At 37.2% G+C, this 14,602-nt stretch overlaps 3 protein-coding genes across 3 annotated transcripts in view; all 3 read left to right on the top strand.

The window, feature by feature from the left end:
* Positions 1-14,602, top strand: part of LOC127638274 (BOLA class I histocompatibility antigen, alpha chain BL3-7-like) — a 184,106-nt gene that overhangs the window by 137,034 nt on the left and 32,470 nt on the right. The window lies entirely within an intron of this gene.
* LOC127638062 (class I histocompatibility antigen, F10 alpha chain-like) lies at positions 5,579-9,015 on the top strand. The gene is made up of 5 exons (XM_052119396.1): positions 5,579-5,795; positions 5,985-6,248; positions 6,403-6,667; positions 6,722-6,873; positions 8,846-9,015. The coding sequence occupies exons 1-5, from the start codon at positions 5,579-5,581 to the stop codon at positions 8,902-8,904; spliced, it is 957 nt and encodes a 318-aa protein (XP_051975356.1). The 3' UTR covers positions 8,905-9,015.
* The window catches only part of LOC127638061 (uncharacterized), a 35,447-nt gene continuing 30,616 nt past the window's right edge, over positions 9,772-14,602 (top strand). The window contains exons 1-5 of the mRNA XM_052119395.1: positions 9,772-10,190; positions 11,627-11,884; positions 12,054-12,332; positions 12,694-12,984; positions 13,083-13,193. Of these exons, the coding sequence (XP_051975355.1) occupies positions 10,136-10,190; positions 11,627-11,884; positions 12,054-12,332; positions 12,694-12,984; positions 13,083-13,193 (994 nt within the window). The 5' untranslated portion in view covers positions 9,772-10,135. The remainder of the gene's footprint in view (positions 10,191-11,626; positions 11,885-12,053; positions 12,333-12,693; positions 12,985-13,082; positions 13,194-14,602) is intronic.

Here is a 14,602-nt window from a genome sequence, read left to right as displayed (position 1 = left end):
ATGAAGTAGTTGAGCGTGGGATTGTGATTGGTGGCGAGTTTGTTCCTGTGCTTCCCCTCTCACTACCTTCTAAGAGGGTCACCTTGTCTAACGTTCCCCCCTTTCTCAGTGACGAAATAATAACTGAAGCTTTATCACGCTATGGTAAATTGGTATCCCCAATAAAAAAAATCCCGATTAGCACGGGTTCTCCCCTCTTGAAACATATTGTGTCTTTTAGGAGGTTTGCATACATGATAATTCAGGATGATGAGGAATTGGATCTTGCACTTAGCTTCAGGGCTGATGATTTTGATTACATAATTTTTGTAACAACTGCTAAAACAAAGTGCTTTGGTTGTGGAAAAGCAGGGCATCTGATTCGTAATTGCCCAGAAAAGAAAGCCATTGAGAAAGGGGACATGATTTCCAATCCAAGCACGAGTAGAGAAGCTGGTATAGTTTCACTGAGCTCAGAGGTGCAGGGTGACCATCACAGTGGGACTAAAGTGGTTAATTGCAAGGAGATATCTACAATAAAATCTGTTGGTTTGACAGGTGTAGATTTAGAAAAGAAAGATAAAGTTGATATGGTATCTGATGTAAAACACTCAAAACTCCCTGAAAAGGAAAGAGAAGGTGCTACTACTGGAATTGTTGTAACACAGGCTGTGCAGGAAAAGAGTGGAATTGATTTGGTGGAATTAGAGATGGAGACAGGAACAGAAATGTTCAAAACACCTCAAAAAAGAAAAATGTGTGATAAGTCTCAAAATAAAAAAACTGTGAAGAAAGCTGACTTAGATGGGAGTGATAATAATGAAACCGAAAGTGAAAGTGAATCATCAGATTCCAGTGTGGCGTTGTCTTTGAGTGACTTCTCTGTTCGTAACTATGATGCTGAAGAGATAAAGTTATTCCTTAAGTCAACGAAGAACAAGAGAGGGGTGTGTGTTCAAGAGTATTTCCCTAATGTAACACAGTTCCTTGAGAAAACAAGGAATTTAATGGCTGAAGGATGCTTTACCAATAAGGAAGTTTATCGTTTAAAAAAATTAGTGAGGAATGTAGAGAAACTTAAGAATGGTGTTGAATAAGTTGAGCTCATTTTCCACATTAATGAGTGTGGGTTTTTTTTGGCTGTTTTTTCTCCTCTTTATCATGAGTGAAGTTCGTCTAGCAACCCTGAATGTAAATGGTGCTAGAGACATTAAGAAAAGAGGAATGATAAATGAATTAATGAAACAGAAGAATCTTGATATTTTTTTGTTACAAGAAACACATAGTGACGGGGGGAATGCAGCAGATTGGGAAGGAGAATTTGAGGGGCTAACTGTTCTAAGCCATAACACTTCAATAAGTGCAGGAGTTGGAGTTTTATTTTCTAAGAGTTTTAGTCCAATTTCTTACGTTGTTGATGAAATTGTGAAAGGAAGATTACTAAAAATTAGAGCTGTCTATGAAAGCTATATTTTGGTTTTTAATCTGTATTTATGCTCCAACACGTCCTGTGGAAAGATTGTTTTTCTTAGATTTATTGTGTACTACTTTACAAAATTGCTCAGAAGAGGAATATTTGTTTTTGGGGGGAGATTTTAATTGCACAGAGAATATGATTGATAGAAACCACGTTGAACCCCATTTGTCTTCTCAGAAACGTCTCATTCATTTCATAAAAAAGTTTGAATTATGTGACATTTGGAGACAATTAAATGGAAATACGAGGCAGTATACATGGGCTTGTATGAGGGAAAACAGGGTATCCCTTGCCAGATTAGATAGATTGTATGGTTTTACACATCATCTTAATATTGTTAAAAGTTGCTCTATAATCCCAATAGGTTTTTCTGATCATAGTATGGTACAATGTAATTTTATTTTAAATTCAATTAAATATAGCAGTGCCTATTGGCATTTCAATATTTCTTTATTGAGTGATAGTTTTTTTAGAGACTCTTAAGTATTTTTGGCAGAATTATAGAAAATCAAAGACTAATTTTAGTTCAGTACAGCAGTGGTGGGACATTGGTAAAGTTAAAATTAGACAGTTTTGTCAGCAATATACTCGCAATGTCACTATAGAGTTTAAAAAATCTTTGGACACTTTGGAGAAAGATTTAAGTGAGTGTCAAAGAATAGCTGAATTAACTGGGACAAATAATCATTTTGAACTATTTTTCAAAAAGAAAGCTCAGTTAGCGGATCTGCTAGAATACAGCACACAGGCGCATTGGTCAGATCAAGATTCCAAAATCTAAATCATATGGATGCACTGTCAAAGTTTTTTTTCTGTTTAGAGAAAAAAAATTGGCAGAAGAGATTGATTAAAGCCTTGCGGTCGGAAGAGGGTCAGGTTTTGCTGAACCCCAGTGATATTCGGAAGAGAGCAGTTGGTTTTTACAAAAATCTGTATAGAAGTGAGTATGTATTGGAGGGTGATGAGGACAATGTTTTTTTGAACTCCCTACCAAAGATGTCAGAAGAAGGTAATGTGGCTCTTTCAGGCGGGCTAAGCCTGGGAGAGTTATATAAGGCCCTTCATGACATGGAATCGGGAAAAGCTCCTGGAATTGACGGCCTCCCAATTGACTTTTACAAGTCTTTCTGGGTAGAGTTGGGAGCGGACTTGTTACAAGTGCTGAGCGATAGTCTGTCAAAAGGTATGTTGCCGTTGAGCTGCAGGAGGGCAGTGATAATGCTAATACCAAAGAAAGGAGATTTGACAGACATAAAGAATTGGCGCCCTGTATCACTTCTTTGTTGTGATTACAAACTGCTCTCTAAGGTTTTGGCAAACAGATTGGCTGAAGTAATAAGGCAAGTAATACACCCAGACCAGTCCTACTGTATTCCTCGGAGATCCATTGTTGACAACATCTCTTTAGTTCGGGATGATTTAGAGGTGTCAAAATTGCTTGATTTAAACTTTGGATTGATTTCACTGGACCAGGAGAAAGCTTTTGATAGGGTTGAGCACCCCTATTTGTGGAAAACTAGCAGCATTTGGTTTTAAAAAGGATTTTATTATGATGGTCCAGGTACTCTATAGTGATATTGAAAGTTTATTGAAAATTATTGGCGGTTTATGTGCTCCATTTCAGGTTGAAAGAGGTGTAAGACAAGGGTGCTCTCTATCTGGAATGTTGTACGCCTTGGCCATTGAGCCTTTATTACAAAAAATAAGGGAAAGAATTTATGGATTACATTTGCCTAACTGTACAAAAAATATATGTTTATCTGCTTATGCTGATGATGTAGTGGTGTTTGTAAGTGGACAAAAAGATGTGCAAATTTTATTTAATTTAATTAATGATTTTACTCCTGTATCTTCAGCAAAAGTGAATTGGAAGAAATGTGAAACACTTTTGGTGGGTAAATGGAAAAATGGCAAACCAAAAATTCCTGAAGGTTTAATCTGGGGGAAAGGTGGTTTAAAATATTTGGGAGTTTTTTTAGGTGATGACACGACTCAACAAAAGAATTGGGAAGGAGTTGTTGAAAAAATTAAAGGTCGTTTGGAGAAATGGAAGTGGCTGCTCCCTAAAATGTCTTATAGAGGACGGACTCTTGTTATTAACAACCTGGTCGCAGCTTCACTGTGGCATAAGTTGGCGTGTATTGATCCTCCTCCTCAACTACTGATGAAAATACAAGCGATTCTTGTAGACTTTTTTTGGGATAAACTACACTGGATTCGACAGAGTGTTCTTTATCTACCGAAAGAAGAAGGAGGACAAGGACTGATTCATTTACAGAGTAGAACTGCCGCTTTCCGTCTGCAGTTTCTGCAGAGACTTTCAGACGGTGCATCGGACGTCAGCTGGAGGGCAATGGCCCATATTGTTTTGCAAAACTTTGGAGGTTTCGGACTAAACAAACATCTGTGGCTACTAAACCCTTTAAAAATGGACTTGTCTGTTTTTCCACCTTTCTATGAGAGTCTTTTTAAAGTTTGGAGTCTGTTTTATATTCAGAAATCCGAAAACCCGTACTCACTTTACTGGCTTCTGGAGGAACCTTTAAATCTTGGTGCCCGGTTGGATGTAAATGATAATAACAGTTTTTTTAATTGTGGTGTTAAGCTTAAAGAATCAAAAGTGTTTGTTTTAAGACAATTGCTGGACATAGCTGGAGAGAAATTAGACAATACTGTAAAAGTAGCTGAATTTTTAGGCACTAGATCTATTCGATTAGTTGCTCTTTTTTTAGCTAAGTTAAAGTCTACCCTCAAAACAGAGGAGAGGCTAATGTTAAAAGATTATTTTTCTGGAGTATCTTTTCCTGATGAAAACTATTTTTTTCCCTTGTTTGATGATTTCACCAAAGTTGGATGGTTTTAAAGGTTTTCCATTTAAAACTTGGGACTCACAATGGTTGGATTTATTATCTACTAAAGGAAAGATATTGTATGGAGCCTGTGTAATGGGTTTTAATATGAATCATCTGGCAAGAAAATCTGATACACCGTGGAGGATTTTTTTTGGCTTAAGAGGACAGTGTAAAACCTGAATGGAGAATTCTATATAAACCGCCATTATCAAAAAAGGTTGGAGATTTGCAGTGGAGAATTCTTCATGGTATTTTAGCTGTTAATTCTTTTGTTTCTGTTTTAAATGTGGAAGTTAATGATGCTTGTCCTTTTTGTTTACAAAAAGAAACAATTTTTCATGCTTTTGTACAATGTGTTAGACTGTTATCTTTGTTTGAGTTTTTAAAAAAATGTTTTTGTGGTTTTAATGAATCGTTAATGAAAAAAAATGGCTATATATATTAGTAGAAGGGATAAACTTGAACAGAAACCTGGTCAAAACATCATTGAGACTTTTTTAACATTGGTGAAGTCAAGAGTACTGATTGATTACAAATTTTATAAAACTATGAACGATTTGTTTACTTTTGAGAAGATTTGGTGTTGTAAGGGAGTTTTTTGTACCATTTTTGAAGATGATTAAATTTTTTTCCCATAATTTTGTTTTCTGTTGTTAATTTGTGTGTATTAAGATGATTGTGAAATAAAGTTATTTTTTCAAATTCAAAAATTCTCTCTCTCTCTCTCTCTCTCTCTCTCACTCACTCACTCACTCACTCACTCACTCACTCACTCACTCACACATTACTTTTCAGCAACACCACACTAACACGCCGATACACACAGACAGCTTCATGCGTCTTTCTCTCTCGTATGCCGCTGTCTCCTCAAATACTCCAGCTATCCCTCACTGGAATGCAAGACTGGTGTGGCACACAGGTGGAACTTATTCACCACTTATCTTCTAGCTAGCTCTGCCCCCACCCTGCTCACCACAGTGTCCTTATTGGTTAATAATGTTGAATGTTGAGTTGTTACACACTGAATGTTCTTATCCTGTCTCCTGCTCTCATTGATGTTCCTCTTTATCTTGTATTCCTTTCTTATTTCCCCCCTCTTAAACACTATAGAGACACTATTTTGTGATCACAGGTGAATTTGTTTTTCCAACAGTTTCACAAATTCACTTTGGATGAATGCTATCACTAAAATGTTCCCTCTTTTTTTTTTAAACAATCTCTTGTCTTTAATTAGACACATTACATATCACACACAATAGTTTGAGTACTAATGATTATATTTTCCACTGTTCTCACAGATTCTCACTTTTTGTGGATGTTTGCAACGTACATTGAAGGAGAGATGCCATTTTCTGATTTTAGTGTCACATTTATGTTGGATGACATCACTGTAGGACACTACAATTCAGAAATTTTGAGATATGTTCCGAGAGGAAATACTACAAATGAAGATGATGCTATTGATGTACATCACATGGGCATAATAAGTGATCATATGCATACTCACCTTGTAAGAATATCGATAAATTGCAAACCTGACAACCAAACAGAGAGTAAGCTGAAATGTGTCATTTCTGCTCTAGGGATGGGTGGATCGATCCTAAAGTATCGATTCTTCTGATACTGAAGTTAGAGTCTGTTTATACATTTAACATACTTCTGTTCTGTCCTAACAGGTCGCATAGTTCATCAGGTGATGAATCATTGTGAACTGGGGGATGATGACAAGCCTGTACAAGTACTCTCTGAGAGTGCTTTTAGAGGCTCTACTTCAGATGAAAAGAATGTTTCTGGCAACATTTTGACATATAATGGCACAGAGCATGAAATAAAACCATATATGCTCTCCATGTGGTGTCATGAAACCTTATACTACCCAGACTGCATAACAGTACTCAAGACTTACCATAGAATCAGAAATATGCAGATAAAGAGGAAAGGTAAGTTTCCTAAATGTTTGTAACAATGCAGCATACAGTATATACACAAAAGCTAAATTATGAAATGGCCACCTTTTAAATTGCTAGCTTTATTAATGTTTCTAATTGCTGTCTTGTGTTTTCCCCCACTGATGCTCAGAGTAGTGTGCCATAGTAACACCTGAAATCAGACTGATTCAGAAAGCAAGCACAGATTCTGGCGGGTCATGGGTGAATTGTTTGGCAACAGGACTTTGCCTTCGTCACATCAACCTGACCCTGTTTAGAGATGGACAGCCTGTATCTGATCATGAGATCACTGGAGGAGATCTGCTGCCCAATGTTGACGGGACGTACCAGATGAGGAAGAGTCTGGAGATCAGTGCAGAGGAACAGAGAGAGAGAACACAGTCTGAACATCAAACTAAATATCAGTTTGGGTAATTAAGCTAAAATTACAAAAATACCAAGAACTGTGTTTTAATCTGTTGAAGAGCTTTTTTTTTTTTTTTTTTTAACATGTTTGATGTTTCAGAATTTTATCCAGGTGACCCATTTCAACCAGTGATTCCCCCATTGCTGACAGATTCGGCATTAGTGTTGGTGTTTGGGATTGGAGCTAACATATTTAAATACAGATGTACAGGTAGGACAAAAACAGTTTACAAATCTGTTTTGAGATTTGTAGAAATGTGTTAGCTAATAATCTGAACTGGAGCTGCTATAATTACATGGAAAAAGTGGTGAGCAGGTAGGACAAAAACTGAAAAAATAAAAATAAATGGTCCAACAAGCCTAGAATAAATATTGAATAGAAATGCATTCTGAAGCTTTCTAAACTCCTGTGGTATTGTAGATTCCAATAAATGAATTATCCCATGGCTTCTTGAAAGTACTTTTAATTTAAATGAGATTTCCCCCCTTTTCTTTTATTGTCAAAGAGTTAAAAAGGATTAACCTTTTTTATTTTCATTTTTTATGCATATTCTACACACTCATTTTAAAAGTTTGATGTTAATTGCACAATTTACAAAGATGCACAAATTATAAAGTTGATGTTAATTCTATAATATTAATTGTTTTGGAGAATCAATGAATAAGTGGAATCAAAATGTTCCAATTAATTGTAACCCTGACAAATGACCAATACTAGAAACTATTATGTTTCTTATGATAAACAGGACAGTTCTGTTATGCAGTATATGAGGTAAAAAAAAAAATTGGTGTGCCTTATTCTTAACATTTCTATATAAATCATTCATAAAACCATTCCTGTCTAAACTGATGCATTAACTTGGTGTAAGAATGGATTTGAAAAATGCAATTGCAAAATTCTATTTTGTTTAAATAGTTAATTCTGTAAAAGTCTTGCTAAAAAAAGCAATATAAGAATGCATTTAATTGTGAATCAATGTAATCGAAAATAAACATACCCCAGGTGCTTTATCTGGAAAATAAGATGTGCTGAACTTTCAGACCTTATTACATAACTCACATTCTAAATGTAGCAAGAGAACTTGTTTCCACCAGCCATGAACATGTTTTCACCAGCTTAAGAAGAAATATTTAATAATAGTTGTACAATAATGTGTTCTTGTATGTACTTTTAGTCCAGACATCTGTTTCAAACCTCCTATGGTTTTTGGTAATTTTTGACCAGAATCAGCTTAGCTGATTTAGTAACTGAAGAAACCTTTATCAGAGTGGTACAAGACGTGGTGACTTTTCCTCCACTTGCCATCTCAACTTAAAAAAAAAAAAAAAAAATTGTGCATGATTTGACAAGTCTATGTGGCCGTAAAAAATGGACACCTTTTTATTCTCGGTTAAAATTTACTGACAAATGAAAATTTATGGGAAAGACACACACACACACACACACACACACACACACACACACACACACACACACACACACACACACACACACACAGACACAGAACAAAGATCATACTTATTCTTAGGCTGAATGAAAGGAAGCAAACCTTTTACACTGTGGGAAAGTTTACGCTTAGATGCCTCACCTTCAGACAAACCACTGCATCTTTCTGTAATAGAAACCAAGAATTTTCCCACAGCTCTAATTTACAAATGTGGCCTCATCGAGCCTTGATCACAGTTTATTCTGTAGCAGCACCATGGTGAAACGCTTTATGGTTCAGGAGACCCCACTGCCATCTACTGGCTATTATTGTCATGACATGATTTTCAAATCATGTTATTTATATTTTGTTCACCAGATGGCAGCAATCTCCCTTCAATATATGTCACATTCTCATATTTTCTTTATGTTTCAACTTCTAGAAGTATGGGGGTTTTAATTTACTAAAGTGTCATAAATTAGCTTATTTGCATGTGTAAATTAGTGGTAAAATTGAGGAATTTACATATAAATAAGTTCAAAATAGCATAAAATCCCAAAAGAATTGCATAATTCTATTGTTATTAATTTAGGGAATAAGAAATTGTATCAAATAAAAATGTCCAGGAGGACCAAATGTAGAGCTCATTTATGAATCCCATCAATTTACCACAAGATGGTCTTTTGTCACCACTTGCTGTCTCAAATCTTTACCACAGAAATAAATGAAAATGTACAAATCTGTCTGCTCTTACAGGTTTGGAACACCACAAACACAAGTGGAGTGATACAATCAGTAAAGTGCTGATGGTGTGAGCTATCAACACACTTGGAACACCTTTTGTCCAATCAGATTCTAGGACCAGAACAAAGTGTTGTGTAATTAATAATAAACACAATAAATTGATTATTCTAGTGTCTTTCTAGGGGGCCTTAAAAACGTATTTATTTTCCCTAGCTTTTAATTAATTGCATTATAAATTGTACTATGTCAATTTCTCTGATCCTGTCTGTGTCGGTTTTAAAAGCTGTATGCATGTGATTTTTTTTTTTGTACTTTTTTTTTAACCATGTACCGCACTTTAGTACCCAGTGCGGTTTAAGAAAGTGCTCTATAAATTATGTGTCCCTTAAGCCATAGTAAATGCTGCTGCAAACATTAAATCCATAACTAATTGTCTTTGGATTTTATTTGCCCAAATGTGTAATGTGACAGGGTTGAGACATGCAATATTGACATTTTTTACAAAGTGCTCTTGTGCTGGGGTTGGCAGGATTATGGTCCTTCTGAATTTTCATTTAGAACTACATTTTCATTTATTGTCAATGATACTGCCATATCTTAAATCAAATAGGTGCTGCTTTGATTGTACATAGTATTGCCATATTTATTAGTACAAATCTTTAAATACATTTTCTGATAATTTTTCCTTTCGCGCAGGACAAAATCTAATTCTGTTTGGTTTGTTCAGACTATAAAATTCAATAATAATTTAAATAATAGTTTAATAGTTTTAATTTATTACAGGTTCTCACTTTTATGGTGAATGATCTTTTTCTGTCATATACAGTAATTTTATTTTTAATTTTGAAAATATTTTTTTTGTTTCTCACACTTTGTGGATGATTGTTACTTACATTAAAGGAGAGACACCGTTTCCTGAATTTAGTGCATCATGTAAGTTAGATGACACCACAGTGGCACTGCAGTTCACAAACAATGTGATACATTCAAAGAGAGAATACAAATCAAGGTGAGCTGGTTTATTATTGCTGAGGACCGGGCTGAAACTGTGTTTGACATCCGTTACCAAGGTAAAAGTTGTGGCCTATTTTTAGTGTATGTGTGTGTGTGTGTGTGTGAGTGTGTAAGGTGTAAATGTTGCTTACCAAAAGCATTATTTAAAATTTTTTTTATTTAAAGCTAACCATTAACAACTGTAAAAGCTAACCATTAACAACTGTAAAGCTCAGTGAACACCCTTTCAGTAACTCACACAGGAGTTGATCTTATCATCCATATACAGTTACATTAAAGGTCGGCAATATGGACAAAATTCTTCAGATTCTTCTGCTTTCACTTCCAACAGTTGCTCCAAATGGTAAGTTTTCAAGCATAATCTTTAAAAATCAATGCTGCCAACTTTCATTAAATTTGCTTGCACTTAGAATCTGCATTCTGCATCTCCTATGGAAATATCAACAAACGTAGTACTAGAGTGTTAGAAAATATGAACAGTAATGAAAGTGTCAAACGAAATAGAAAAATAAATGGAAGATCACAGAATTAATTATATTAATCGCAATTTGAACTAACACGCAAGAAATATCTGCTAACTAAACAGAACAGTCACGCACCTCAGGTAGCTTATTAGTTGCAAGACTGTAAGGGAAAAACAAACACAATATATACTTATATATATATATATATATATATATGTATACACAAAGCAAAAGTAATGTTTGGTAGTCTAAAATGTATTTTTCCTATTGACACACTTGAGCTGAAGATATAAAAAACCATCTTAAGACAACTTTTTTGTTTGTTTTTTCTGAAACATATTAAGTGCCTAAATATATGCACAGTACTGTATATTTATATATATTTGTAGGACTTTTAAGCATGGGAAGTAGAAAATGTAAAGATGTTTTTAAAATAAAATGATTGCCTGAATCGTCTGTTTTTATGTATGCATATGATTTGTCACTCAAAAGCTTTGACGAAATAAAGATTCAAATTTATGAAACACCAATACATAGGCCCTATATAACCTCCAGATTGCCTTGTGCCATAGAAACTGCTGATTCTATGAAGGATAATAAAACTTTTGGAGCAATCAAAACTCACCTGGAGGATTTAATATAAAAGCTTCTTTTAGAAGTCCAACCATAAATTCTTACTGTAGTAGATAAGTTGCAGTGCTATCATGGCAATTATTGAAAGCGTTGGATCCTTGAGTTGTGGTTGTGTGTTTTCTTTATCCATGTCTCCAGTTGACTTTCTCACAATGTTAATTGCTTGTTATTCCCGCTGTCACTTTCATTTTTCTGCTGAGGCCACCTTCCAAGATTAATAAATTTTTCATACACTTACTGAGTATTTTATTAGGAAAACTATGGTGTGATGTGGTGAAGCTCCTGACCTGTATCTGCATGATTTTATGCATTGGACTGCTGCCACAGGATTGACTGTTTAGATAATCACATTAATACGTGTACAGGTGTTCCTAATAAAGTGCTCAGTGTGTGAATATATAAATGCAAAATGTATAAATGTAAATAAACACACTTTGAGAACCGCTGTTTTAAAGCATCTGGGGTCGAAACAACAGGAATGAATAAGTAGAGATTTTTTGGTCATGGATTAATAGTTAATGGATCACCATTTTCAAGATTTGAACCTGCAAACTTTTAATTATCTTTAGCCTTGAGTCTACACCAATCTTAGTGTGTCTTCACTGCCTGCTGTAACATACAACTACACCACCACTACACAACATTATTTTTCTTGTTTCAAATGACCTGTTATTTTTTTCAGGTTCTCATTCTTTGTGGGTGCTTGCAACTTACATTAAAGGACAAACACCATTTCCTGAATTCAGTTATGTTTCGATGTTGGATGATGTCAGAGTTCTGTATTATAATGGTGAGACGAAGACTCTCATTCCAAGAGGAAATACAACCACTGAAGACACGGTGTTTGATTCAAATCAACTTATCACCATTAGTGACTATATACAAGCATCTTTTATAAACAAATGGGCAGTAGCAACAAACAACTTAAATAAAACTGATGGTTAGTATTGTGCAAGATTGCAGTCATTGCATTTAATTACTTGGCAGCAGAAGTATGAATTTTGTTTTGTAGTTGTGAAAATAACATTAATGTGATGTTTTTCAGTAAATACATACAGAGAATATTTTCAATCAGCATTTTACCTTAGGTATTTTACTTTGTGTTAAAGGTGTTCTTGCCTTTCAAAGACTGGTTTTATGTGAGCTGAGGGACAGCGGTGAACCGGGACAAATGATCACACGGGATGCTTTCAGAGGCTCCACCACAGATGAGTTGCGATATTTTGACAAGAAGTTTACATACCATGGCACCTTAAATGTCACAGCACAAGTGCTGAAAATCCATCTTGACTTCTCCATGTGGCGTCATGAAAATTTATACCAACCATTTTGCATTAAAACTCTCAAAGGTTACCTTGAAAAGAGGAAAAATCAAGTAAATAGAAAAGGTAAGATAACTGACCAAACCAAAAAAGTCAGAAAAAAAATTAACTCAGGGAATTACAAGCTAAAAAAACAATTGCAAGTGGGGTGGCCAATGGGGCGGCCACCCCTGGCCAACCGCTAGCTCCTCCACTGGACTGGACTTGGAGCTAAATATGATTTTTTATTTCGGTTCATTCTGGTCAGACTCTGTATTTTTCATGCCGGTACCGGCTTTCTGCTGCCTTCCAATTGGTAAACAGTTAGAACTAAGGCACAAAAAAACAAACGGTTGTCCCAGAAACAAACATCCTCTACATTTATTTAAGCCTAAATGTTTCCCTCATCAAGGTACGCATTAAATGTCCTCTATATTTTTTTCAACAGTGAAACCCAGAGTCAGACTCATCCAGAAAGCAAACGCAGATTCTGGCGGGTCATGGGTGAGTTGTTTGGCAACAGGATTTTACCCTCGTCACATCAACCTGACCCTGTTCAGAGATGGACAGCCTGTGTCTGATCATGAGATCACTGGAGGAGATCTGCTGCCCAATGGTGACGGGACGTACCAGATGAGGAAGAATCTGGAGATCAGTGCAGAGGAACAGAGAGAGAAACACAAATACACCTGCTCTACTACACACCTCAGTCTGGACAACAAACTGGACATCAGTTTGGGTAATGAATTCCAAGACTAAAACAGAGAAAACATCAGGCTGAATCTGTGAAAAAATATATCTACTATATGTGACCTTAGTTCATGGTTCATGTTTCAGAGTATGATCATGGAAAACCATTCAAATCAGTGATTCCTTCATTCCTAACGGTTATGGCACTGGTGTTGGTCTTTGGGACTGTGGCTGCTGTATGGAGAAAGCGACATAAATGTAAGACAAGAACTGAAAGAAATTGCTGTTATGAGTTTAGCTGCTTAAAACATATCCAAATGATTGACTAAAAAGTGAAATTGTATTTTTGACTTGAGGGGTCTTTCTTGAGGGCCTCGCATAACTCTGAACTTGAGAAAAGGCCAATGAGAAATTGCCTGACAGAATTTGCATGTCCCGCCCCCAGACATATGGGTATAAAGGGAAGCGGGTGTGTCTGTCAGTCAGATTTGTTGTTCAGGGCCGAGTGGTTGTGCAGCAGCAAGCTGAGTCTCACTACTGTTCCACTCACCTCTACAAGCAGAGCATTGCTGTTGGATCTACGGCGCATTACCAGCGGCTTTCTCCCTCTCGTTATGCTGTGCAGTCCATGCCCCTGGAAAGCCTACACCGCCACTGGTCAGGCTGCCTCCCAAGCCCAGGCACTCAAGAGCTGCACCTGGGTAGTCCCTACCCTGACGTGCTGCAGGACCTTTCTCTCAGAGCCACGAAGGTTACAGCGCAGGCACTTGGGTGGTGATGGCCACCCTCGTGGTCCAGGAATGCCAACTTTGGCTGAACATGTTCGAGATGTGTGATGTTAACAAGGCAACCTTGTTGTGCCTCTGCACCAAAATCCTAGAGTCCCGGTTCCGGGACGTAGTTACGTCACCTCCGGACCTGCGACTGCCCATCCCCGGCAGGCAGTGCACGGTGCAAGGTAAGTGCTTTGAGCCTTTTCTTAGCACCCAAGCCTCGGGACACGCTTTTGCCTCCCAACGCATTGTTACCTGCTCCCCCCCACTGCGAAGCCCTTCCCGGTATGTAAAAAATTATCAGCCATCTAGTGCCACTTGCATGGAGCTTGGATGCATGGCTTTCGCTATCCAACCCATCGTGTTGGTTGGCCAGGACCATCTGACTCGGCTATATGATTCAATTCGCCTGGCTCCCATCTTGGTTCAGCGGTATTTGCTTCACTTCGATGCACTTTATGGGCAGAGATTACAACTCTGCTATTCAAAGACGTGATAGAGCCTGTCCCTCCAGCCGAGATGAAGAAGGGTTTCCACAGCCCTTACTTCATCGTACCAAAAAAGGCAGTGGGTGGCGGACAATCTTGGACTTGCGAGTTCTAACCTACGTTCGGCATCAAGATTGGTTTGCAGCAGTAGACCTGTAGAACGTGTACTTCAACGTCTCCATTTTGCCTCGACACCGAACCTTCCTACGATTTGCATTCAACGGCCAGGCGTATCAGTACAAGGTCCTCCCCTTCAGCCTGTCCCTGTCCCCTGGCATCTTCACGAAGGTCGCAGAGGCAGGACTTGCCCCACTACGGGAAGTGGGTATCCGCGTACTCAACTACGTCGACGACTGGCTCATTCTACCGCACTCCCGAGAGTCACTTTGCGCCCACAGGGACCAGT

Source organism: Xyrauchen texanus, chromosome 46 (assembly GCF_025860055.1).
Source record: "Xyrauchen texanus isolate HMW12.3.18 chromosome 46, RBS_HiC_50CHRs, whole genome shotgun sequence".
NCBI lineage: Eukaryota > Metazoa > Chordata > Actinopteri > Cypriniformes > Catostomidae > Xyrauchen > Xyrauchen texanus.
The sequence above is the reverse complement of the archived record's forward strand: the minus strand, read 5'-3'. Positions and strand labels throughout refer to the sequence as shown.

Coding starts and splice junctions, on each gene's coding strand:
- LOC127638062 (XM_052119396.1), top strand. CDS start 5,579: ATGATTATATTTTCCACTGTTCTCACAGATTCTCACTTTTTGTGGATG. Junction 5,796..5,984: donor ACATCACATGGGCATAATAA/GTGATCATATGC, acceptor CTGTCCTAACAG/GTCGCATAGTTCATCAGGTG. Junction 6,668..6,721: donor CAAACTAAATATCAGTTTGG/GTAATTAAGCTA, acceptor AATCTGTTGAAG/AGCTTTTTTTTTTTTTTTTT.